The sequence below is a fragment of the Chenopodium album genome, chromosome 2, assembly GCF_948465745.1.
Source record: "Chenopodium album chromosome 2, dcCheAlbu1.1, whole genome shotgun sequence".
Classification (NCBI taxonomy): domain Eukaryota; kingdom Viridiplantae; phylum Streptophyta; class Magnoliopsida; order Caryophyllales; family Amaranthaceae; genus Chenopodium; species Chenopodium album.
In genome coordinates this window covers 65,495,841-65,523,308 of record NC_137835.1, presented here as the reverse complement: position 1 = coordinate 65,523,308, position 27,468 = coordinate 65,495,841, and the positions used below count along the sequence as shown (strand labels likewise).

General features: G+C 34.1%; 1 protein-coding gene across 2 annotated transcripts; it reads right to left on the bottom strand.

The window, feature by feature from the left end:
- Window positions 1-244: 244 nt before the first annotated feature.
- LOC145599429 (putative protein phosphatase 2C 21) lies at window positions 245-12,855 on the bottom strand. Of its 2 annotated transcripts, none has more exons than XM_081655815.1 (11): window positions 12,704-12,855; window positions 12,434-12,557; window positions 11,070-11,133; window positions 6,553-6,661; window positions 3,830-3,968; window positions 3,353-3,478; window positions 2,086-2,209; window positions 1,907-1,983; window positions 1,617-1,669; window positions 783-837; window positions 245-699 (listed from the first exon to the last, which is right to left on the bottom strand). In XM_081655815.1, the coding sequence occupies exons 2-11, from the start codon at window positions 12,548-12,550 to the stop codon at window positions 520-522; spliced, it is 1,044 nt and encodes a 347-aa protein (XP_081511941.1). In that variant the 5' UTR covers window positions 12,551-12,557; window positions 12,704-12,855; the 3' UTR covers window positions 245-519. The 2 variants fall into 2 exon arrangements, with proteins under 2 accessions (XP_081511941.1, XP_081511948.1); XM_081655822.1 differs by having other exon boundaries at window positions 562-699; window positions 1,591-1,669.
- Between the last annotated feature and the right edge of the window lie 14,613 nt (window positions 12,856-27,468).

The following is a 27,468-nucleotide window of genomic DNA, read 5'->3' as shown; positions in this document are numbered from 1 at the left end:
AAGAGAATGCCTGATTTTCTCTATTGCATTTATTTTTCATTTCATACGCAATTTTGTCCTTTTTGTGTTTTGGTACTTTTGGCTTTTGGTTTTTTTGAGATAGGAAAACATTAGCTATTTTTGAAACATTCCCTTGTGTGTTTTTTATGAGACCATTAACAATTGTGTACATTTTTCTTCAAAAATGTCAAAATAAAAATAGCTTTGAACAACATTGTCATAAAAGTGATAAAAACACATCCCATTTCAAAAAGAACAAAAATAAATTGAACAAATACACGTAGTTGGAAGTACAGTGTGATAGTAACATTGTATGTAGTATAAACTATTTCAACTAAGTGAATTCACCTGAGATGTTAACGGTATTTCTGCTTACACTGCATCTTCAATTAGCAACCCTTCCACAATTTGTTTGACACCAAAAACATGAACAAAAAAGCATACACTATACTTTTATGTACAGAGTACATAGTCAATGGAAAAGAAAATCTGGTGTATCATTTTATGAAAAGAAAATTTTCAACTTTTTACATGTAACTTATCAGAAAAAGGATGTTCAGTCTCAACACCGGAACTGGAGGTTGCAGATTTCTTCAACTGAACCAAAATAATGGTCATATTATCACAACCTTCACCACCAACAGAAGGCGCCAAGCATTTGTCCAATACCCGTTCACTTATGACAGAAAGTTTAGTTTGCTGCAGTGTTACAAGCACTTGCAGTTAAAATACTAGGACAAGTCAGATAAGACATTATTGTAAGAGAGTAAATTAAGAGTTACCGATTTCAATTGTTGATGTACAAAGTCTACTACTTCTTGGCTTGACATGCAGTCCCTGAGCAATAAAATAAGACAATAAATCAACACACACACACACACACACACACACAAAAAATAGAAAAAAAAGAAAAAGAGAGAGAGAGAAGCAGCAGCAAAACCATGAAATAATAAACTACATAAAATTAAAATAAAATTTATCTATGATATCATTCAAAGTCATCATAGCTGCTGTTTTAAAGAGAAATTTTGCTACAACCCAGTATATCCAGACATTTGACAAAACATACACCATTTGCATGTGCATCCAAGAAGATACAAATAAAGAAGATTGTCAGCTACCCTAATTGCTGGCTACTTTAGGTTAAAAAAACAAAAAATCTATTAACTGAGCACTAAACAGAAAGTCAAGTTTCAGAATTTCATTTGCATGGGTAATTTTTCAAAGTTATCAAAACGAGAATATATAAAGTTAAATCAACTAATAGAAGAGCCAATTATTTCAACTTTTGCAAAGAGTAATAGTTAAGGCCTGCAAGAAATCATGCACAAGGAATACCAAATTCCAACATGCATGTGAGCAGTTGAGCACAATAAACTCTATAATTGTAAGCTACTCACAATTGTTGGTTACTTTAGGATCAGAATTATTCAAAAAAAATAATCCTATTAACTGGGCACTGAACAGAATATCACATTTAAGAATTTCATGTGCATGGATAACTTTTCAAATTTATCAAAAAAAGAATATATCAAGTTCAATTAACTAATAGAACCAACAAAGCTAACTTCTGCAAAAAGTGATTGTTACTGCAATAGATCAAGCAAAAGGCATACCAAATTCCATCACATGCGATCACAATGAACTCTATATCTTCTGAAAGATCAACCTGAAGAGGGATAATAATGATTACATAAGTGGTGACAATTGATAAATTGTCATTTTACAGTAGGTGAAACATAACAGGTCACAAGAAGTGAGCCACAAACCCACAATTGCAATAAAAAATTGTCCATGGCAACAGTTTTCTAGACAGAAGAACTCTAGATTCCTCTGCTGCAAAACTACATGCAACATTTATACTATATACAATCTAATAGATGTGTCCATGCAACATTGTACATACAGTGTTTACGTCAGGATTTGCAGTAACTATTTGCTCTTCAGCTGGCAATACATTGTTACGCTTGAATTCCATGTCTCCTGCACACAATAGGTTTTATTTTGAATGCCCCAAGAGGCGAGGAAAGCAATAAAAACACTGACAGCTTTCTAATGGACAAATAGCTCCAACAGGTATATCACCAATGGCTCTTGTCAAGTTTAAGGATCCATTTATCCGTCCACCATGGATAAATCCACCAGCTTTCAGGATCCTATCTTGCTCAGCCTCAAGTTCAGGTTTGTGATCCTTGGATAATTCATAAGCCTGTACAAAAAGATCAGCATCGTAGATGCAGAAAAAACTAGTTACTGGGATGATTATCTTACATCCTTAGCGGAGCATATAAGTAATGATGGACATTCCTATTATAAAAAAGGAACAACAAGACGTGCCATTCATCTCAAATATGCATGACATTTTATGCAATGAACCTAGTATACCTTGTCATTTCCCCAATCTTTTCCCCGGGAAAAAAATTGCTTAGAAGAGGTTATATAGGACAGGGTTGTCAATAGAAAAAAAGGGTCGGGCGCAGGCAACATTAATGGTTTTCACCCTTCTACTCTTCATGAAACAGAGGCATAATAGGGTCATTATAGGGTTTTAGTGACCACCAAATTATATTAAATATTGTCGCGGACATATCAACAAACTCAAATAGGGTCGAATGTTCTCTTTTCTTTTCTCTCTCTTTTGTGGTAGCATACATTTGTGCCTCTTCAGTGTACTCTCTCTCTCTCTCTCTCTCTCTCTCTCTCTCTCTCTCTCCCCTCTGTGCTTAAAATTTTCCTTAGGTGATTTACTTAAGACAATTATAAGGTAATATTGGATTCCATCCACTTTGATTATTGGATAATATAAGTCTAAGCTCACCATAATTTGGAAGCAGCTCCTTAGTTGCCCTTTAGTTTCTCTCAGCCTCTATAATAACCTTCCTTGAGAGTAACAACTGGGTTTAACCATCTTCTTTTTTATAAAATGAAACCTAAAGTAGTCACTCGAATTTACTAAATAATACTCAAATTCAGACTGCTCGTATTAATCATACTGTAAGTAAATTTAAGTGATACTTCATATATTCTATACATACATAGATTTTTTAACCATTACTACATTATAATTTTCTTATCAAAATAAACAATTCATCGTTTAACATGACCCACTAATGACCTTTTACAACTGGAAAAAACCATTACACCCTGACCCTGACCTTGATCTTGACCTAATCTTGACCCACTAACAATTTTGAATGGTGATCTCTTTTTTTTTTTTGGAAGGCATGCAAATATCACAAATACAGCATGTATGGCAAAGAAACATATCTACTCTTTTAATTGCTACACTGGGTGAGGGGTAAAGCGGGGAAGGGCATAGTAAGAGAAAGAGGAGGGGAAGAGAGAGGATTACTTGACCACACTTAGACATCACACAACGAGAGTCACCAGCATTAGCAACGACTAACTTGTCATCTTGGATTATTAAAGCACATGCCGTGCAACCAGATGTTGGTTCCTCCAAATCAGAATCAGACTCCTGGTCGTATATCAAAGAAAATGGGAGTCAAAGAACCAAAATCATGTTCATAAAAATAAACAAATAGAAGAGGGGACATCAAATGATGGTTCTACATAAAGTAATAAGCATAAAAGATATAACTAATTAAAACAAATAATTGTTGATCATCACAGAAAAGCAAGCTTTACCTTTATAAGAAACATCGATGGCATTTAAGTTTTACTAGCCGCAGAAAAGAAGCTATCAATCCACCAATAAGCAACAGTTGACAAGCAAAAATACGTGCCAACTCATAGCATCATATATTGGTCAAGTTGAATCTGATAGAAAAAAGGCCATGTTCTAGTTTGTCCAAAACAATGTACTTACCTCATTTGATACCGCATCAGTTTCAGCCTCATTTTCACCACTCATGAGAAACAATTCATCATCAATCCCATCATTTTTTTCTCTATCCTCCCAAATTAATTCTCTCCATTTTTTGTTTGTACGCATCATTTCATCCATTCTGCAAAGTGAGCAAAAAATGAGCCATATTTGTTCGTGTCTTAACATCCTCGGTTGTTCTTTAATGTTCTACACAATATGCAATTTAAGGAAATATTGAACACGAGGGTGTGATCTACATGGAATAATCACTTTTGGTTCATGTAGCCGCCCGCTTATGGGATTAAGGCTTTCATTGATTGAACATGAAGGTGTGATAAAGTAGGGTAAAGTCAGAGAGAGAAGGTAAAAAAAAAAAGGTTTGTGTAAGAAAATGGTGAATAAAGTAAGAGAGAGAATGAGGATGTATGCCACAATTATGGAATAAAAAATAACATACTAAAATGGAATGAACCGAACAAAAAAAAAATGGAGAGAAATAAGCTTCCCAAAGCATAGTCTTAAACTCAATTATAATTATAAAATGTTGACATTGTGAAAGTATATACCCAGATGAATCTACTCGACCCCACATACTCTTTCCTTACATTTCAATCACAATGTAAAACATTGCAAAATTTAAAGAACATAGAAAGTATACTACTCCCTCCGTGTTTTAATAAGTGTTACAGTTTGACTTTTTTTACTGATCCCATAATGGGTTTGACTTGATTAATTTACCAATATATAAAAAAACAAATGTTATTGTATTATATATTATCAGATTCGTTATAATGTATATTTTCATATTATAAAATTTACTATGATTTTATTTACATATAATTAGATCAATTGATGGTCAAAGTAGTATCTCGGCATGCGTGTTTGGTCAAACTGTAAGACTTATTAAAGCACGGAGGGAATATATTATATAGAATAGTCTTTCAAAGTACAGAGTAAAAGAGCTAATAAACAGTCCTAAATACACATATGATGGGCATAATCATCAAAGAGAAAACAAGGTGCTTCACTTGTTAAGATCAACATCATTGAATGTCGTGAAAGATGACCATGGACACTATCTGTCAGAGTGTCAACCTATCTCTGGTAAGCTTGCACCTAATAACAAATAGCAATTAATGTTGCCTAATCAACAAAATTTGAGAGGGGAAATTTAATTAATCATAAAATATATGGGTTCAATTCATACAATAGAAATGTTTTAGAACCACATCTTTTCAAACGAATCACTAATCCATTAAATCTTCAAATCCAAAGTAGAAGTGACTACATCAAATATGTCCTTTGTAACAATGTAATGAAAATAAGAGCCCAAAATTTCTGTATGTCCAATTGTCCATTGGATCAATCTTGACTTACCAATTAGGTAGCACAAAGCAAAGACGGAAATGGAAAAAGGCAATTCTAGAAACTATGAAGCAGGTTGGCATTGATATAAACCAGCTTTTAGAGTTGGCAAAGAATTTCAGACATTATCACAAGTCCAAAATCAATATAAAGACAGATAGAAAGGCAATTATAAGGAAAATGCCTATTGAAAAAAAAAAAAAAAAAAAAAAAAAAAAAAAAAAAAAAAAAAAAAAAAAAAAAAAACTATAACGGATAAGTACTTTAGCACAACCCACAAGTGAAACTCATAAACTAGCTCAACAATTCCATCTGAGGGTATGGGGTTGAAATTAGGAACGAAATCAAGATGATATGGGTTTGGTACTGGTATTTGATTCTTAATAGCATATGTTTGGTATTGGAATGAAGTTTTTTATACCGAAAGTATTGATATGAACCAACCTTACCTCTGCCCTAGGTTTGGTTTCTCAATCCCATATCTTAGGGGTCGTTTGGTTCAATAAATTGGAATGAAATGGATTAAGAACCCCATTACCTTGCTATACTTGTTTGGTGTGAAATTGAAATGGATTTGTATCTAGTTAGAGTTGGTATTTAGAATGCAATACCTTTAGAGTCTTTGGGGTGGAGATGGGTATGAGATTGCAGGGTTTTAAAATAGAGTCAGATACCGTTAGTATGAGACTCTATGGCAAAAAATGCACAAACAAACATTGGAATGGATTCTATTTCATTCCATTCAATTCCAAAAGGAGGTAAAGGTTTAAAAATTCTCAAAATTATCAACTAAACACACGGTGTAGGATTTGAGGTATAGTTTAAAATTCTTAAATTTATCAACCAAACACGGTATGGATTTAGACTGCCTAAACTCATACCTCATTCCTAAAATTTGTGAACCAAACACTCCACCTAAAAGGAAGAGAGTATTGATGAGGACCTGGACTCACTTGACAACCATGAGAAACAGAGAGAATGAATATGAGAAGGTTGGCCCACTTCAACACCTTTTCGGGCAAGAGGAAGCAAACGATATTTAGGGATTTGATGAGTGACTGAGCAGATTCAATAAAACCAAACTTTAATCAGGTTTGTCAACTTTAACATAATATAGGATAGGTGGTTTCACTGCCAAGATAAAATATTCCTTTGAGATAATTTCGACACAGACTACCCTAGATGTAATAGACACAGTTTTCAAGTAAGAGGCCTTATCTACAACGGTACAACCATGGTATGTTCCAGTCAACTTTCAAGTTCCAAATTGACACATAAAAATCTAAAACCATCTTTATAGTACATGAACCTTCTAATGAGTTGAATACAATGCAGACCTGTTTGAAAAAGAAAATAACCTGAGAAAAGCTCTACGGAGTGCTATTTCCAAATCACCTTCCATGTACGATTCATCATTAAGTAACTCCTTGTGAAGAAGCTTTGCACAAAACTTAGCAACTGCTTTCCCTGTCAAATGAGAAACCCAGACTTTAGAATTAAATTGCAACGCATTGTGAAAAAAGTTATCTATCAGTACTTGACAGTGGTTCAAGCACAAGCTGAAAGAATACAAGTAAAGCAAAAGATTTAAAATAAAAACAAATGGGAAAAAACAAAAAAGAGAAAGCATAGGAAAATGCGTTGATTGTCATTGGCATTTTCAATAGATAGGAAAATCAGGGAATAAAATGAAGAAATTGAGTAGATGAGAAATTGAGAATTTAGGAAATTATTGATATATGGTTGTTTAAGCAGCAATTAAATTATCACCAAGGAGAACCAGAACCCCAGAGCTTCGAGTTGCTAAACAGTGGACATTACCATAAGCAAACTCTAAAATAAAAACATTTTTTTGAAGTACAGCAGTTCCCTACTGTCCCTCTAACTTACTCACTTGCCTTCTTTTCAAGCTAATCCTAACAAAAAACTTATTATGCACCTACCAATAATACCGCTTTCCCTAAACCCAATGCATTGCAGCATCTAAGTCTTTCACTTGTCATATTCTTGTATGTCTTGGGCAACTTTAATGTTGATTTTCACTGTTATCATCCTATCTATAAATTTCATCCATCTTCAGCAAAGGCTGTCCTTTTTTCTAGGGAAATGAGGTGAGAAGAAAAAAATTCATAGAAACAAATTCCAGATGCCTTCAAAAAATTTCTCCACCCCATCACACCCCCCCCCCCCCACCCCCCCCTTTCCTTTCTCATGCTCTCACACTTTGCACTCTTTGTAACAAACGCCTACGGGAAAGCAGAACCTCCATGAATTATTTAGAAGTATTGTTTATCTAGTTCCCCTAGTTCCTACAGAGTGGTTACTGTACTATGAGAATACAGAAACACTAACAAATCTTTAAATTAACAGCTGAACCAGCAAGCCACTTGTAAAGAATCAGAGCAAGCCACATGTGGGTTATACAAACAACAGCCAGCAGAGAAAAGGACAGGGTCTGAGACCTCTGAGCACTATCTCAATCAAGGTGGTGAGGCACAACCACACCTAGCAACAGCAACTTAAGGCTGCAGTTACTAGTTGGCATATTAGGATAGTGACAAAGGGGTGGTGAAGTTAGTAATTAAAGCTGTACAATTTAGCTAAGTAGTATAAATAATTAGAGAGTGGTAGAACGAAGATAGGCAGAAATTTGGTGTGAACCCTCGAGAGAGTTATGGCCTAAAGCCATTGTTGGAGAGTTGTGAGCTAAATTCACTGTTGGAGATTAATAGCCTCAAGCTATTAAACCTATCTTTTGTAATCCTTGCCATTTTCAACCAATATCCAAGCTTTAATCCTTATTTGTTGCATGATTAAATCAGAAATATAAACTCAGAAAATCAGTTCATTACATCACTCTTCCAAATTGAAGTTCCATTTATAAGATAAACTTCAAAAGCTTTCAACCAATAAAAAAGGAGAGAGAGAGAGAGAGAGAGAGAGAGAGAGAGAGAGAGAGAGAGAGAACAAAAGTGAAGAAAGTAAAACTCTGTCACGCATAATGAGTTGTCACAGCATATATGAGGAGAAAGCAGGCCTACAAGCTCCTCAGTATATGAAGCAGACCATATCACTTATGAAAGAAGAAAGATAGGGAAGCAAAGAAGAAGTATAGCACCACAATTTACTATGGAAGGAATAACATCAGCCATATTTTCCTTCAGGTTTTAGAGAGGAATTTTTTTCTTGAAGATAAAAGATAAGTAAAGTTAGAGGACAAGACATCCTCACAATTCATAACAGCAATAAAAAAACAAACTCAAACTGAGAAAACCTTCTTTAGACCACCTCCATCATAATTATTAGTCAGCTTCAAACTTTCTAATCTCTACTCTAATTTCTTACCCAGAATATACATGTGCCAAAGGTTTGACTTATTCCTCATCACAAACCAAAGTTCACAATCATCTTCTAAAGAATGGCCAGCTCATGGTCATCAACCTATTTTACAAAAGGTCACACCACCCACCCTATCCGTTGGAGGAACTAAGATGTTATGCTGTGCAATTATGGGTAGGAACAGAATTTTCCAATCCATTACTCTAGCTCATATTTGATACATGAACAGAGGTACTAAGCAATTCGGTATTGTGCAAGACCAGTGACTGTCTAGATACTCTGGAACATAGGACATACAAATATTACAAAGTTTCTCCTTAAGCTGGACATCAATAAAAAAAAAAACTCATGACTTATGGAAAGAGTAGTCATGTATCTCTCAACTAGTATCTGACCCTTGAACCTCCACCCACACACAAGGTGGGGCCTTCTTCACTAAACACGTTTATCCAATTTCCCATACACTCCTCAAGTTCACAGTAGACAGAACAGAACAAGCTCATAGGTAGGGATTTTCTCACAAAATCAAATACAAATTCTAGCACTTCAATAGACAGAAAATATGATTTTGTTGACCATCAAAAAGATATTCTCACTTCCCAGTCCACGTATTTCCTCCAATCCTGAGCTGTCGCTGTCTCTTAAGACTTAAACAACTTAATTAGTTCACATTCTCAAGCATAAGCATCGACTGCTAACTTGTGAAGTGGAATCAGAATAATCAAATAAATTAGTAAAATTGTCAGCACCTCAGTTCCAAAATCCTTAGGAAGCAACAATAACTAGCCTAAATTAATATTCCTTTTTTCAATATAAATGATCATTAAAAATCTAGAATATAGAGTATATTAAACCAAAACCAAAAAAAAAAAAAAAACACTTTAAAAAGGAAAAAAAAATATTGAGCCATATATAAGGCATACACAATATGCATAAATCACTATGAAGCACAGAAACTTTCTCCTTTCAAATATCCCTGCTCTCAGAAACGCAAGAAACATTACGTAGCATCAGGAAACAGATAGGAAACACCCCAAGAAGATTAAGCTGGCAATCAAATGTCTCAGACTGTCAGAATATCTAAGCATGCCATAGTCGAAACTATGTAAAACTTAAGTAAGTTTTGCAAGCCCATAAAGCATAAAATAAAGATTCAATCACCTGCCATAAAATAGCTGGTAAATGCGTCATAATCAACTCAGTTATATACCAGTTAAACTAGTTTTCTTATTTCATTTACTCTTAATTGTGTGTGAAAAACTGATAAGCAGAACAGTGCTCTTGCCATAATTTGTAGTCTCCAGCAAAGCACTTTGTAAATTCCAAGATCAAAATGAAAGAGCCTGAACTTTAGTACACATTTTCATTAAAACAATATGTAGAAGGTGAAGATAAGAGGAGATGGAGGGTTGAACATACTGAATTGAGTACAACCAATGATTTTCAGAGGTGCAACCGTTCATAAACACGTAGTGAGAGAGAGAGAGAGAGAGAGCATAGAGTAAATGGAATATCAACCAGTCAAACGAAGAACGTATGGCATACCCTCCCCATTTCTTCAAGACTCGTCACACAAGGAGACACCCCATAAACCCTTCTATTAGTCAAACAGAAAGAAATTTGTTCATCAATGCTATGACATAGAATGGAAAAACAAAGAACAGCATTCATGGGAGATTAAAAATCATGACGAAAGAATTTTATAATACCAAAATACTCTACTCCTTACATCTCTGTTTCAGCGTACATGAAAACTTCGAAAGAATCCCAGAAACAGCAACTCATAAATGTGAAGAAAGGTGTGAAATGCTTGAAGCAGAAAATTGGTTGAAAATTTTCAGAAATTTGTGTATCTAAAAACAATTCATGCCTTTCAATAATCATCCAAGTCAGTTTAGGCGTTTAATGTGTCATAAAGCTAATACCAACCCCCATCACCCTACGAACAAGTATGACTATCAATGCAAAGTAAATATTTCTACAGCCTGATTAAACCAAGACCATTATCAAACCAGATCTTTTCAGCCATCTTGTCCAAAACATTCCAGGCCCCCATTTTGTAGAAATCCAGTAATTTACTTTCCCACAACAAAGAGTGATTAAAATGGAAATTAGCAACTAAATACTAATTAAAAGGCAAGATATATGTGAAGGCTGAGCTGTAATGCCAGGTATTTTGTCATCAGATCAGTAGAATTGAGAAAGAAGAAGAGAGCTTAGAAGGAAAATGAAAGCACATTGCTATCTGATGTGATTATATAATCAAGTGGGTTTATAATCACAGAGCTTCAAGTGGTTGGACACTCCAACTACAGAATAACATAAAGTAAAATAAACCCAACCAGTTATCAGCTTATTCTCTCTCCTAGTCCTAGACTGAGCACCTCGGTATACATCGGTCATCACTTCCTTTCCCTCTCTCACGGCCTTCCTCTCCAAGCTAATTTACATGACCAAAAGTGCCCTTCCCCAAGTCCGGTCTACTACATTATTCACTGATGTGTGTATGTAATGGGAAAAACACATAAATGTTTACCTCCATGGCCATCATATACAGCAAAGAAAGATGTAGAACTGTCCAAATCTGGAAGAGCTGCATGCTGTAGACAAGTAAAACATATTACTCATACACTGGATTTTAAATAAAATAAAATATAAAGTAAAATAAATAAAAAAAAAATAAAAAAAAAAAAGAAGAAGAAGAATAGGTAGTAGCGGTAATTCTTCAGAGCAATTTTTTCATTTTTTGAGTTGATGGTGAGAAGTTAACTACATAACTTTCTCAGCACTTTAAAAAATTTAGAGACAGCAAGTTCTTAAATATCTTGCAGATCCAACTCTCCCAGCCATATATACTCGATCCAGGGTGCACCAATTTAGAATTAGACCAAAGGTGATACATGCCAAAGTAAAGTTTAGCAAGGATTAGCACAAACCAACTCAATAAGTCATTAGCCTCCTTTAACCTTTACAAGCTCACAGACTTTGTCCTTGGTAAACCAATCATTGGATAGTAGAAAGAGAGTGAAAGATAAACAACACCCACCAACATCTACATGCGCCTATGCGCCTGCTAGATGATTTCAATACACATTTCAGATATCACCCGCCCTTAATAATATGAAATAAATTTTCAAGCTAATTGCTGCGAAATTGAGCTTCTTTCATTAAACAGTTATATATTTAGTCAAATTGGAGCCTTTCTCAGAAAGGATAGTCATCTTCAGCAGCATCCATTAGGATTCCTACCAGCTATTCTCAACAAATATCTCTTCTTAATGCAACTTAGCCCGATTTTTAGAGCTATAATTTTATTGTGGACAAATGAAATAGAACAAAGTGCATTCTGGTCCTGAAGAGAAGATCCAAGTCATTATTAAACCTAGCTTTTTGATGAAAGCAGATAATACAGCCAGCATTCAACTTGTTCCTTAATGCTCTCCACCCCTACTACAGGCATCCATAAACTTGCTCGGCGAAAAAATTCTACTCAATTGTTTTTTTTCCTAATCAAATTACGGTAAAAGGTTTCACTTTCTCATTCTAGTTCATATACCAAAAATATGTATTATCCCTACACCAAACCATGATAAAAAAAAAAATAAACAAAAGAACAAGTGTTCTCATATAAATATACAATCCATAAAAAAAATTATCCTTCAAATTATTTGCAACGATTAGACATTTTCAACTCACACTTTATGTCAAATCGTTGCAAATAATTAAGTGTTTTCATATAAATATACAGGCCATAAAAAAAGCCTCCATTTCAAATTATTTGCACCGATTAAAAATTTTCAACTCACACTTCATGCCAAATAAAATCGTTGCGAATAATTTGAAATGGAGACGAAAGTAATAGGTAATTTTGATAGTTTAAAGGCCATAATTTGAACTTACCGCATCTTCCATAGATGAACGCCACCCTTGCATGGATGACAACCCATATTTGACTCTATGATTTTCACCATCTTCAGACACCTTCTCAGTTTTAGGTTTACTAAGATATGTTCCCATTGTCAAGCTGCAAAAATCAAGAAGTAATTTTAGTTGAATAATCCAACTTTGAACCCTAACAATTGAATTGATTAAATAGACTATACTAACAATTGAATTGATATTAATAAATTAGATTTTCAAACTGATAATCGATATTTAAAAGAAACTTACTTCAATAGCTGCTTCGATAATGGAGATAAAACTCGGTAACCGCTTCAGTAGAGGAATTGGAGTTTACTTCAATGGAGGAGAGAGAGAAGTGCAGCTTTAAAAGTTAATTTTTCAAAGCACCTTAAGTAAGAAGATATACGGAGTAATTGATAACATTAAGGAAAATTAATGACACGATTATTTAAAACCAGGGGCGTTTTAAATCAAAAATAACCATCAGATCTAAATAATATCAACAATTAATACTCCCTCCGTCTTAAAGTTAAGTTTGACCGGCATATAGATTTAGGTAAATAAAATAAGAGGTAAGTGGGATAGTTGGAGTATTAAAAAATTGTAAAATGAAGATAGTAGGGTTAATATTTTATTGGAAATTAATGAATGTGAGAGGAAAGATATAATAAAAAAAAAGTAGTAGTGAGTTTGAGTGGGGACAGAGCTATAATATTTTAATGTAGATTTTTGCCAAAAAAAGGAAGTGTAACACATAAAAAAATAAGGCCGGAAATGAAAAGTGTAACACTTAAAAAAAAACACGGAGGGAGTATTCATTTTCATTTAAATTTTGACGTTTTGTTAAGTTTTACTTTGAATTTTCATAGGGCAAACACTTTGGTTATCATCTCTAAGGCGATGTTTAAGGATTTTCGTGTCATTTTATTGGAGGATTTGCATGAAATAGCAACATCAAGGAGGGTGCCAGTTTTTAAGTTGGGCTTGCCCTAGTCAATCAGATTGACAAATTCAGTGTTTTTCTTGCCTTTTTATAATAACTAGTCGTTGGTGCACACGCTACGCGCGTGCCCCCTCGACGGCAAGATAAGTAATTTTCGCGAATCCATATGGTCTATGTAGTATGCGTTATTACGTTGCGGTTTTGTAATAAAATAGTGAAGACTAATATAGAGTATATTTTAAAAACTGTTTATTAGAAGGTATTTTACATGCGATTTATTTGTGTTGTAAAAACACCGCGTTGTATATACAATGTAAAGCAATAGACATAGTATGATCGCAGTGTATTTTTTTTAAAAAATCGGTGTTAAAACAAAAATCAAGAAAAAAAATAATAATAAATCGGAGCCGACACACGTGTGTATAAATATCATGCATAAAAGGAGTTATGAAAAAAAAAAGAAGCTATTTTCATATTGTTTAGAAGTATGTAGTACATATATAGTGACGTTTTCAAGTGAAGAATCTGTAAAGTTATATTGTACTTTGGAAGTTTTTTGATTTATTTATTGCAAAAGTACATTATAATGATGATATTGGGCTTGATTAGTCAAATCTTTTATAAGATTTTCTCTTTTTGGTTGTATCTTTCCCTGTTATCCTCTGTCTTTCTTCCTTTGTGTTTTTTTAAGGGCTTTCTTCTAAGCATAAAGAGGACACCATGTGATTGAAATGGGGAGTACTGATAGTACTGCTACTTCTGGGAACGTTTTCTCACCACTTGTCTGGAAGCCCAATGTTAGCAAATCTCAGGAGGAGAATATTTCAAGCTTTCTTTTGTATTTTACTGATGTTACAAACAGATGAACAGTCATTTGGAAGTATTGCGACAGGGGAAGTCGAAGATAGAGCAGAAAATAGGTGAAGGGGAACAGAAAAAGAAAAGAAAGCGAGAGGTTGAAAGTGATGAGTGTAGGCGAAAATTCATTTCTGTTCAATCTGATGGTGAGCAAGAAAAAGCTGAAATTCATGGTGAAGATGAGTTCGAGGAGACTGAGGAAGATGATGAGACCGATGAACATTCTGAGAGCAACTTGAATTCTGATTCAGATACGGAGCCTAGAAAAGGGAATGCCTCGTTATCGGATGTACTTTTTCAATCGGACAATGGTTCTGATTCTAGGGATTTCTCCGGTAATGAGGATGATAGCTGGTATGATTCTGATTCTGAGGGTTATTATGAACAAAATCAGGAAACAAGTGAAGATTCCGAGATGTATAAAATGAGGAGTCCGTAAGGGAAAGTCATAGTTGGGGAATTTGGTCAATGAGGTTCATTTTGCTTTGTTGTGGGGGTTTAATTTGCGGTGATCTTTTGGATGGCTAACTATTTAGGTAGAAAGATCTAGTGCATGTTAGTATGAAGGTAGTATAAGAAGTTGTAATTTTGTAATGAGTGAAACTATTATATATAAATAATAATGGTTGATTGTTATTTAGAAGTATTAGTTTTGCGCTTTCCTTTATTTTGTATAGAGCTAATTGGCTGTATTTGTGCCTCATATGTTACTGCAATGTAGAAGTCATGTAATTACTTATTTTAATAATTTTTCTGTAATAATGCTATTTGAAAAATGATCTTTTGATAGCATACTATAAAGGCAAGGGATTCTAAAAAGCATACTTTACTTTTAAACGTATCTGTATCCTGCTCATCTCCTTACTCTTTTTTCTTCTTTACTGAGTTTAATTCTAGGGGTATAACAAATTACCACATGAGGTATTTCTAAATATGAGTTGAAGTAGTAGCAATTTTAATACAAAGTTTGACAGAAAACTAAACCGTTACAGCCTTGAATCGACTCTCTAAATTTTATTAATATCATGTCTATCTTTATTGCTAATATCGTTATCTATAATAAGAATAGTTGTGTATTCTAAATTCAAGTGTAGCAGAGGGAATCTATAATAGTTGAATCTGTGTTGTCAATGATTTGTCTAAGTAGTACTCATTTGATTATATGACTTGTTAGGGAATCAAATATTTGTGTTTATGCATTAGCAAGAATCCTGTATTTTAGCAAGTGTGAATTATTAAGGCTTGATTGCTATTATGAGTCCAGATTTGACCTTACAATGCAATCAGTATGGAGCAACCTCAGAGTAGTTGATGGTTATATCTGAAAATAGGGAAAGATGCCTGCATTTATTAAGACGTTTTGTTGAATCTTAATGCCAGTGCACTTTTACAATGATTAAGAATCTATAGTTCGATATAGTCTTAGCTTACTTGATGTATAAAAAAGTTCACATGATCACAACTATTGTGGAGTCTATAACTATTTTATAATTTAATACTGTATCTCAGTTTCTATATATAGTGGCCTATATTTATTGTAAAGTGCAGTATGCATGGTTGTAGATATAGTTGCAGTTCAGATAATGGTATGTGTATTAAGTTAAGTAGTAAAGCAATTTGTTCAATTAATGCATCAGGCATAATCTAATCGTAAGTACATTTATTTTGTCAGACTGATGAAAATTTTGTGATGAAATGGGTAATCAGGATTGAGGAAAAGCATCAGTCTTCTGCTGTATGTGGTGTTCATTGTTGTTTAGCTTACTAAGTTGTTTTATTAAAAATTTCTGAATGTTTCTTCGTTAACTGCCTTTGTATTTATGTTCAGGAAATCCCTCCAAATTTCTACCACATCTTAGCAAATCAATGTGGAGAATTCAAGGTTTTTCGGGGTGCTGATGGACTTTCATGGAATGTCACCATTAAGAAATCTTGTAATGTGAGTGGTATTAGGCGTATATATATTAAAGAAGGGTGGAGGAAATTTATATCAGATAATGATATTGAGGTTGGAGATACATTAATAATGTATTTCAAAGGTTATGGCATATTTCATACGCGAATATTTGCCTTTCATGGTGAAGAAAAGACCTATCTCAATGCCATAATACCAAGGGGTGCTAACCTAGAAAGGAGACCTGCATTAACTAACTTAGAACTTGATGTTTGATGTGAATTATTGATCCGAAAATCAACAAAACACAAGGGATATGTTTAAGTCTAATTCTATACAGGAAATCCACCAAGAATTAAACAAAAACTAAGATTAATCAATTAAGAATCCACCTAATTAATCAATCCAAACGAATGTTTTAACTAAAACAAGCAAAACAGCAATTGATCGCAATCAACCAAAACTCAAGTATGCAACTTAAGAAATAAATCTGAATATTAATCTATGTTTATTCGTGTGTTTTACAGCCCTATTTATAAGACTTAGTTTACCTAGGAAGATTAGGACAAGTTCCTAATTCAATCCTAATTAAACTAGAATTCTAACTTGCTTGAAGAGCAAGCACCTTGGCGCACAAGCATACACCAAACTCCTTGGAGAACAAGCACACGCCTAAACTGATTTATTTTGCTAACTAACTGATTTTTAAAGCAACTAAATAAATAAATAAAATTTAAAGAACTAAATAAAGATTAAAGATCCTAATGCTTGAACAAAGAAAAACCCTTTCAAGTGAAAGGTAAAAACTTGTAAGCAAAATCTAAGTAAAGAAAATTCAAGAAAGTTCAAGAAAGTGAACTAGACTCCAAGAAAAACCACTAAGCAAACCGTGGCTTTGCTTTGATATCCAAGAAAGTTTCCATGCAATGCTTGGCTTGAATCAATGTTTAGGGATAAACTATCTTGATGCATGATAAGCAAATCTTCGAAGTTCTCCATGCTTAGACTTGCATCATCCTCCTCTTCTTCGAAAGAATTTGTCCTCAAATCTCGAAGTTCTTCATCAGGAATATACTTAGCCAAATCGCCAACATTGAATGTAGCACTAACTCCATATTCTCCCGGAAGTTCTAACTTATAAGCATTGTCATTGATCTTCTCAATAATCTTGAAAGGACCTTCACTTCTAGGCATCAACTTATTCTTGACAAATCTTCTATAGAATGAAGCTAGACCATGAAAAGACCTTACTTCACTCATATTAGTAGGAATAGGCCAAGTTTTAATAGCCTCTACTTTCGAATGATCAACTGAAACTCCATCTTTTGATACAACATAACCAAGAAAAGTAACACTAGGCACTAAGAAGTAGCATTTTTCAAGCTTAGCATAGAGTTTCTTCTCTCTTAACACTTCAAACACACTTGTTAGATGATTTAGATGATCATGCAAATTTTTAGAGTATATCATAATATCATCTAAATAAACAACAACAAACTTGCCAAGGAAAGGTTTAAGTACCTCATGCATCAACCTCATGAAAGTGCTAGGTGCATTAGTGAGTCCAAACGGCATCACCAACCATTCATACAACCCTAACTTAGTCTTGAATGTTGTATTCCACTCATCTCCTTCTCTCATTCGAATTTGATGATAACCACTCATAAGATCAATCTTAGAAAACAACTTTGAACCATGTAGTTCATCAAGTAGATCATCTAACCTCGGAATAGGAAATCGGTATTTGATAGTGATGTTATTCACACTCCTACTATCAATACACATGCGCCAACTCCCATCTTTCTTTGGGACAAGTAAAGTAGGCATGGCACAAGGGCTCATACTTTCCCTCACGTATCCTCTAGCCATAAGCTCTTCAATTTGCCTTTGCATCTCCTTTGTTTCTTCCGGATTACTTCTATAGGCTGCCTTATTAGGTAATGGTGCTCCCGGAATCAAGTCAATTTGATGCTCTATCCCACGAATAGGAGGTAGTCCCGGAGGTAATTCCTTAGGAAAGACATCCTTGAATTCTTCTAAAACAGATTCCAATTCATACGGCCTCTTTGCTTGTTTATCTTGATCAATTCGAATCTCACTAGAAACAAGTATATATACCACATTGTTGCTGCAAATCTCTTTTTCTAATTCCCTCTCACTAATCAAATAAGAACTCTTCGAATTAGAGGTAACATTAGAAGACTTGTTGCTTATCAAAGGTTTTAAAGCAACCGGTCTCTCTTTTTCTCCTTTTCTCACAACATACACATTAGTCCTTCCATCAAACTTCACAAATCTATCATATTGCCAAGGACGGCCTAATAGTATATGACAAGCATCCATAGGACAAACATCACACAAAACTTTATCATGAAATTTACCAATTGAAAAGGAGATTAAGGCTTGTTTAGTTACCTTAACATCACTCGAATTATTAAGCCAATGAAGCTTATAAGGGCTTGGATGTTCAGTAGTTGGCCACTTCAATTTGTCTACCAAAGTAGTAGATACCACATTAGTGCAACTCCCCGTGTCTATGATCATGTCACACAACCTATCTTCTACCTTGCACCTTGTAAGAAAGATTTTCTCCCTTTGATTGTTTTCCATAGGTACGGTTTTAGAGTGTAGCGCCCTTTTTAGAACCAAACTTTGACCATGAGTCTCAGGATCAATTTCGTCAATATGCCCCTCCTCTTCTTCAAAGTTTTCCTCTTCGTTCTTTTCTTCATAGTCACTACCCTGCTCACACTTAGCTTGTTCTTGTTCCCACTCTTGAGCAGTCATTACTCTTTTTGATGGACAATTAGTTGCAATGTGACCAACACTACCACACTTGAAGCACTTCCTATCTTCAACAAGCTTTTTAGGAGCTTCAAATTTTGATTTAGTCTCCTTGTAGTTCGAACTAGAACCACTTTTCTCCAAGCTGTTCTTCTCAAAAGGTTTAGTGAAACCTTTTACAAAGGGCTTAGTGTACGTCCCTTTCTTCCCCTTTATCTGTTTTTCAACTTTCAAAGCTACCTTGCAAACATCCTCAAAGGACCAATATTGTTGCAATTCAACTTTTTCAGCAATATTATCATTCAACCCCGAAATAAATCTAGCAATCTTATGCTCAACAATCTCTTCTAAGCCACATAGCATGCATAACTTTTCAAATTCACCAATATAATTCTCAACAGTCATAGAATTTTGTTTAAAAAGTTGCATCTTAAGATAAACATCTTGAATATAATCACTAGGTACGAACCTTTTTTTCATGTGCTTCTTGAGTTGTTCCCAAGTTGAGATTCTTGCACGCCCCTCCTTATGCCTCTTCTTCTTTAGATTATCATACCAAAGACTAGCATAACCGGTCAGTTTTAATTCAGCCAATTTGCATCTTTTCCTTTCATCATACTCCTTGTAATCAAAGAGTGTCTCGGCCCTTCTAATCCACTCAAAGTATTTTTCAGGTTCATTCATACTCCCATTGAATTCGGGAAGATCTAATCTAAGGTTCCTATTATCATCCTTTGGTCGATCTCTTCTCCTAGGCTTTGGTGATTCATCACTTGAAGAATAATTATTTCATGGCCTCCTTGGGTTCCTCCTTGGTTTTTCTTCCTCACTTGAACCAGAATTAGGGTTAGAATTCCCTTTCCTTGAAGAATCTCCAGCAAGAGTATCAAGCCTTTTTAATATCTCATCCATCCTTGCTGCCAACTCGTCAATTCGCCTGTCTCTTCTAAGATTTTGAGCCTGTTCTAAGGTTAATCCCCTTGGAACTTGTGGAACCTCCTCGTCACTCATGATTCCTACACAAACCAAGTCATTTCATGCAAAAATCTTGATTAAAAGATCGAATCTTGAAGGAAAACTAGGCAACACAAAAACCGGACTCCCATCCGCAAATCAGTGCACAAACACCAAATGTTTGAGGCTGTGTAGAACGCGTTACTCAACTAAAAATTATGAAATTTTATATGGTGATAGCTGGACGTTTTTAGAGTTTAATGCAAAAAGAATCACGTAAAAATTCCCAGCCAATTGTTCCCAGTTTAATTTTTACCGAAGTTGCGTAATCTGGCTCTGATACCAAAGATGATGTGAATTATTGATCCGAAAATCAACAAAACACAAGGGATATGTTTAAGTCTAATTCTATACAGGAAATCCACCAAGAATTAAACAAAAACTAAGATTAATCAATTAAGAATCCACCTAATTAATCAATCCAAACGAATGTTTTAACTAAAACAAGCAAAACAGCAATTGATCGCAATCAACCAAAACTCAAGTATGCAACTTAAGAAATAAATCTGAATATTAATCTATGTTTATTCGTGTGTTTTACAGCCCTATTTATAAGACTTAGTTTACCTAGGAAGATTAGGACAAGTTCCTAATTCAATCCTAATTAAACTAGAATTCTAACTTGCTTGAAGAGCAAGCACCTTGGCGCACAAGCATACACCAAACTCCTTGGAGAACAAGCACACGCCTAAACTGATTTATTTTGCTAACTAACTGATTTTTAAAGCAACTAAATAAATAAATAAAATTTAAAGAACTAAATAAAGATTAAAGATCCTAATGCTTGAACCAAGAAAAACCCTTTCAAGTGAAAGGTAAAAACTTGTAAGCAAAATCTAAGTAAAGAAAATTCAAGAAAGTTCAAGAAAGTGAACTAGACTCCAAGAAAAACCACTAAGCAAACCGTGGCTTTGCTTTGATATCCAAGAAAGTTTCCATGCAATTCTTGGCTTGAATCAATGTTTAGGGATAAACTATCTTGATGCGTGATAAGCAAATCTTCGAAGTTCTCCATGCTTAGACTTGCATCAATGTTCATCTATCTATAATGCAGCAGAAGTGTTCTACACCTTCTTTCAAGCATATATTTCGGTCACCTTATATCAATGAAGGAACTCTAGTATATTTGACTTTCTATCTAGATTAATTGTTTCATAGTTCTTTTCTTTTCCCTCCCTTTTGTTTTCTTTTGATTGTCATGAATGATTGTGTCAAAATTCTTACAAAATGTTATTTTGTGTAGGTTGTTCCTTCATTATTCGCTAGAACTTATTTGAAAGAGATGAAACCATGTACTGTCGTATTGATTCGACATAGACTTAAACAATGGTGTGCTGAGCTTCACATTGCTCGAGAAAGGAATGTAATAACTGCTTGCTCGGTAAGAAATGGTGTTAATCTGTTTTATGAAGATCAGTCCATTATTGATGGCTTTGGTGCTATAGTAGTCTATCGACGAGGTTATCTTGTCCTATTTGAATTTTTACTTGGACCTATGTAGGTGTCTCAAGGTAACTGGTTGTTTGGTTACATGTACCTGGCATGTGTTATTACAATAAAATGTAGCTTGTTAAATTTCGCTGTAGTATTTACCTAGTAGGTGTGTAAGGTCTTGCTATTGTAAGGACTGATGCTTAATGTTACTGTATTGTAGGCTGGTTGTTTAGGCTATGTAGCAAAATAAGCAGTGCAATGTAGCCAACTAATGTGCGGAAATAATTTGCCTTTTATTTATGGTTCTGTATTTAGTTTTTGCTGTAGTCTGACAGTATTTAAATTATATAAAGCCTGTGCCTGAAAACTGGAATGCTAGCCTTGTTCTTCGTCTAAGGAATTTGGTTAGCTTTAATTATTCTATAGCAAATTTGATAGCTCGTACATTAATCTATTCAAAGCTCATCCAAGCAGATTATCTAGCTCCTCGTGTACTCTAGACTTGTTTTCTGTTTCTTTAAGAAGTGCAGATAGGACATACAAGCAATGCAGGTATTTGACAGCAAAAGTGAGAATATAATCTTAAAAACTAACCTAAGTCTTTGTTTGCTTGCTTAGCTTTCCCTTGTTCCAGTAGTTTCATGTATTTGTTGTGACCCCTCTCTGGTTTTCAAGTAGTTAAGTTTTCTAATACGCTATTGAATAGTGTGCATTACGTTACTTTAATTTGAGCTGCTTCACAAATTATATCAAATTTATTTTTCCAAGCCTTCATAAAGTAGGCTATCAATCTTTTGACCTTCACCTGCATTGAGAGTTTCTCTTATCTTCATCACCTGTTCTGAATTTCTATTATGTAATAAAAAGAAGTATAAATGAAAGCATCAATATTAATACTGGAAAAACTAAAGTTTGCAGTGATTGATTCAACTGTTTATCCTCCATAATAATTATCAAGACATTAAATTAAGCATCAAAATTTTATAGGAAGGTGTATCTAAGAGATAATATCTATCACTACATATATATATTTCTCAGGTTTATTTTTTTGATCTAAGTGAAGAAGAAAATAATGATGAACAAGCTGTATAGTCAAGTAAATGATAGATCAGAAGAATTATATAACTTATTGTTATATTATAAGTAGATATCCTGATTTAAGGATATTAATATATACATTACAGTCACTTTTTAGTGTTTTAGCTGATATCATAATCATTCACATTATAAAAGACTTCTACTGACTTAAAGTGCGATGTCCAAAAGCTTACACCTACTACATAATATGGCTTACTACATCATTGCATGATTATGTACAGAAATGATGTTTATAGGGAACACAAGGTGAGCAAAATGTTCCTTCTAAACATCCATAAGATGCTGACTTCTTAGCTAACTTCGATACCTAAAAGCTACGGTTTAGTGGCAAAAGATGCTGCATTTTCATAGACTCTAGTGTGCTTTCACTTATGCATCATTGAGGCTGGGTGTAGTAGAGTCCTTGTTCTCAACAATATCTTTTTCAGCATTGTCCTTGAAAAGAGCTGTACGGAGTTTCTTCCTCGGAGCATGGTCTTCGTCTTCTGTGTCCATGTCCACATCTGCATTCATTGCTTCGTTATTCTTTAAATTGCTTCGTGGGCGAGAAAGCTTGGCCCAGGTAGGCAGTTCATCAGTTGATGATGGTGATTCTGAAATAACAATACCCTTGCTTGCTGGCTGATCTGGAATTTCAAAACAATCTGTGTCGAATGCTTGTGAGGCTAATCTGATCTCCTGAAACTGCATTGCTTCAGCAAAAGTTTCGTCAAATGCTGCTATACTGCTTGTGTTGAAATCAGCACTGATATTAGGTTCAGACACAACAGGCGCCTTGCCATGAGCTTTAGTTGTGGCCGCATAAGGTGAAGCACAGGGCTGCTCTGTATTGGTAGTGCAAGTCACAGGCACCATTGAAGCTGGGATGTGAGCATCTGGTTCATTATCCTCTATAGCAACACTCTTTAGAGTCCAAAGCAATACACTGTTCATGGATAATTCCTGAGTAGGAGTCACTTGGATGAAAAAAGGTATAGTGGAAAGCATTTCCTGCACCACTTGGAAAGCTTCCAAATTTCCCTGCAATGTTGAAACAGTCACATTGATTAGCAAGTAAATTAAAGGACTCGCAATGTAAATGGTCTTCAAAGTGAATCTATGAAATAACATATAGACAGAAACATTATAGTAAAGTTTAGAAAAAAGAAACAAAGTAGAAAAAATTGAAGGAGGAAAGTAGTATGTATAGTGTAGGTTACTATTGTAGTGTAAATAACATGGTATACATTTGAAGGAATATGTAAAAAAGAATAGAGTATAACATGATGGTTGATTCTTACAGTGCTTTTGATATTCCAAATTTCATTTGCCTTTTTTCGGAAAAGCCTTTCTGTGTCATCATTAAACGTTGTGAATGACATTGTCCCACTTTCATCAACATCGTCGAACTTAAAAGTCACTCTGTACAAGTATGTTTTTTAAGAGTTAGAATTGGTAGATAGTTTTATTATGCTAATAAGAGTATATATATAAGTCCTGGAAAAGCACCTGTAAGCAGCAGTGGTTTATGGTTTTTTGCAAGAGATGCAAGGAAAGTTAATCCCTACGGGTTTGTGTGTTCGCTTTCCGCAACTTAGGCAGCCAATGTATGCATTCACTCTTTGTAGGTCAGGGTCTGGTACAGTAACTCTGATCCATGCTACTTCATCTAGGATCGCGTTTGATACCCGCATTAATTTAGCCAAACATTTCTTAGAAGCTTTATATGATAGAATATGTATGACCAGGTAGTTATTTTTAGTGTTAAGTAATAAATAGAAGCTTGAACCTTTTTGCTCCTCAGTTCAGCTATGGTCACAACTTTTTTCTCAGCACTTGGGTACCTTACATTTAGAATCTTTTCTTGTCTATCAAGCAACACATGCTGATATAATCTGACCCTGCAATTCAAAAGAGAATCAGTTAAGTATATGACATAAATGAATGATTTCTTTGCTGTTAATATAATACATGCATTCATTACCATTCGCGAAGCATATCTTCCCTTTCTCCTTTAGGATTCATAATGATTCTAGTAGACATAGTAGTGTTCAAACCGAATCCTGCATTGAAAGGCAAACACTGTTTCAGTTTAGCTTCTGTGTTCACAGAACATTTGCTTAAGCACATGTAATAACTTTACCTCTTGTGTGGCGAGTTTTCAGTGCAGTAAAACCGACAACATTAAATCTCTCTTCCCAGTTACTCATTGCATCACATGGTTTACCAGTAGATCATTCCATGCTGAAATTGTTATGGCATGGTCTTGGCTGATATATTATTCATTATATGCTATTAGCTATTTGAATTAAGTAGTGCATTAAAGCAAAAATATGTGTGATAAAGATCTGATGGTCTATGGTTACCTTGTGTCAGTAACAGAAATTTCACGTACTGGACTGTCACGCCCACGAATGTTAGATATCATTCGAGGTGCATCTTCAACAAATAGAACGACACCAACAATATCTATTTAGGCAGAAAATTGCAAAATTATTTTAGATAATATCAAAAGAATATAAACTAACTTAAGAGATAAAAGCGTCTATGAATAGTATAAAAATGTATGATAATTTTACCGAATCTACCATACGGATCAGGCGATCTTGGAAGAGTTGACAGTGGCTGATATCTAGGCTCAATTGGACCAGCTTCTGGATTCAGACGTTGAATGATAGTTTGTTGTCCAATAGTCATCTGATATGGAAGTTCTTCAAGGTTGATTTTGTACTGCTCATCCATATGGGTTATAGGAGCCTTTGATATTTCATACTGGCCAGTTGGTTTTAAAACATCCTCATATGCATGTATCTGATCTCCAAAAAGAGCACATCGCATCCTGTTTTTTTGTTTATACATATATTATACAAGTTAACCCCATGCTTATCTAGCCATATTAATATTATGTTTTTATAAAGCAATGAAGTTGAATATAAGAAAAGCTTCATTTATACATGTAGATATGCTAACAATAATGGCCCAAAAAGGTTAAAATAAAATTTACAACCAGCTATAGTTCACGATTCACTACTTCACAAAGTATCTTAGGAAACAAATCAAAATGCAGAATCTGTTGATATAATATTTATAATATACATAGGTTCCTTGGTAGGTGAATTTATGTGCTAATTATCCAAATTTTAGTACAAATAAGCCTAATCCTAGGCTGTGAACAAATATATAGTGCATTAAAGGAAAAAAAAAATATTTTACTGAAAAAAAGCTACAGAATAATCAGTAATACCTTCTCATCTTCTAAGATGATTGTTTGAAATATCACACCAGGCTTCTAGGGTGATGGCTGAGCCCTTCCTTTTTCAGCTATAGTGACCTTAACCTTATAGTCTTTACTTTGAGTGTTAAGTTCATCTAGATAAACAGGTTCAAGCTTTATCTTCGAAGGCGTATTCATTTTCTGTACAAAGGTTTAGAAACAAAGAAAAGTAATCAATGTAGATATAGCTAATAAATGCAGAAATAGGGTCTGCCATGCAAGGTAATAAGTAAGTGCATCCATGCAAGGTCTACTACATTATCGTATAGCTGATTATGAAGGATATACATATTTGCTTAAATAAAGATATTGAATGTGGCCTAAGGTAAACATAGAAAAACTTGTTGTTAGCAAACAAACAGGAAGAGATGATTATTTTTGCAACAAGTGCTTTTCTACAGATAGTAAACATAAACAGAAAAATAAATTGCACAAAACATATATAGATAACAATTGAAAAAAAGTCTTGAATATTTACTACACCAATTATAACAAGATAGTGAAAAAATTGTAATTAAATGTCAGAAAAATAGAATTAATTAATTAAATGTAATGAAGGTTTTTTTTCCTTTAAAGAAAATTCTGTGAAATAAAATGTATTTGATATATAAGTAGAGTTATGAATTAAAAGTGCATCAAGAATAGCTAATAGTCAAAGGAGTTGGAATAATATTTGAACTAATTGGCTGCTTCAACATATAATTATATAAGAAAGTTAACATTTTGGTCTGTAAATTGGCAGCTTAGATTTTGTGAATGAAAGGTACCATATTTCGTGCTGGAGAAATAGACTGAATTAAGTGAAAAAAGGGAAGAATATACCTTTAAAGAGGATGGAATACCAGAGAATTTAGCAATGAATGAAGAATAAAGATGAAGGTAGGTGGGTATTTATAGCTAATCCTAGGTATCAAAGGTGACCTAATTTTTTTCACCTGGGTACTGTGGTAAGCAGTAGAGATACTGTTGTTTACTCCAAATTCGTGCATCTAGAAAGTAGTATAGGGTAATATGCTGAAAAGTTAGTATTATTATAAGTAAAAAAATTATAGTTTAGTAATTTTAGTGGGAAAAGTACATGTATTACTTTTTACTTAAACAATAAGGAAGTAAGCTTTTTTTTTTTTTTTGTGGCCAGAATTATGCTAAACTCTAAGAGATTAGCTGTCAAACATTATTTGGAAAATCTTACCATGAATAGTAAGTTTGACTTGTACTTGCGTACTTTCTCTATAAATAAATCAAAGTATAATAACATTGCTATTGTGATTACTTTTTGCAAGCAAAGTGATGACACTTCTAATATGGGCTACATTTTACAAAGCCCATTAAATATCCAAAAAGAACACAACCCATATATTTTGGACATCTAAAATCTACTATAACTCTAATATTGATCATCAGAATTAGCTCGCTAAACATATGCATTTCGCTTTTTAGAAGTAGGTTGGAACAATTGTAGCTCTCGAAAAGAATGAAAAGTTTAGATAAGAAACATACTCTAAATGCTGTATAAATGGCTTCCTGTTATACATTAGTCAGTATACTAATTATTAAGCTAATCTACATTCACTTTCTACTGTAAGAGCTAAAATTGTAACATAGTTTCTTTTGCAAAGGTTACTGTAAATTTAAAGTTTGTTTGTTACTCACCAAGCAAGTGCAAATTTGATTTGTAATCATAGGCTATATCTGCAAGAAAATCAAAGCACATAAAATTCAGGATCTTATGAACAGTAGGCATCTATAAAAAT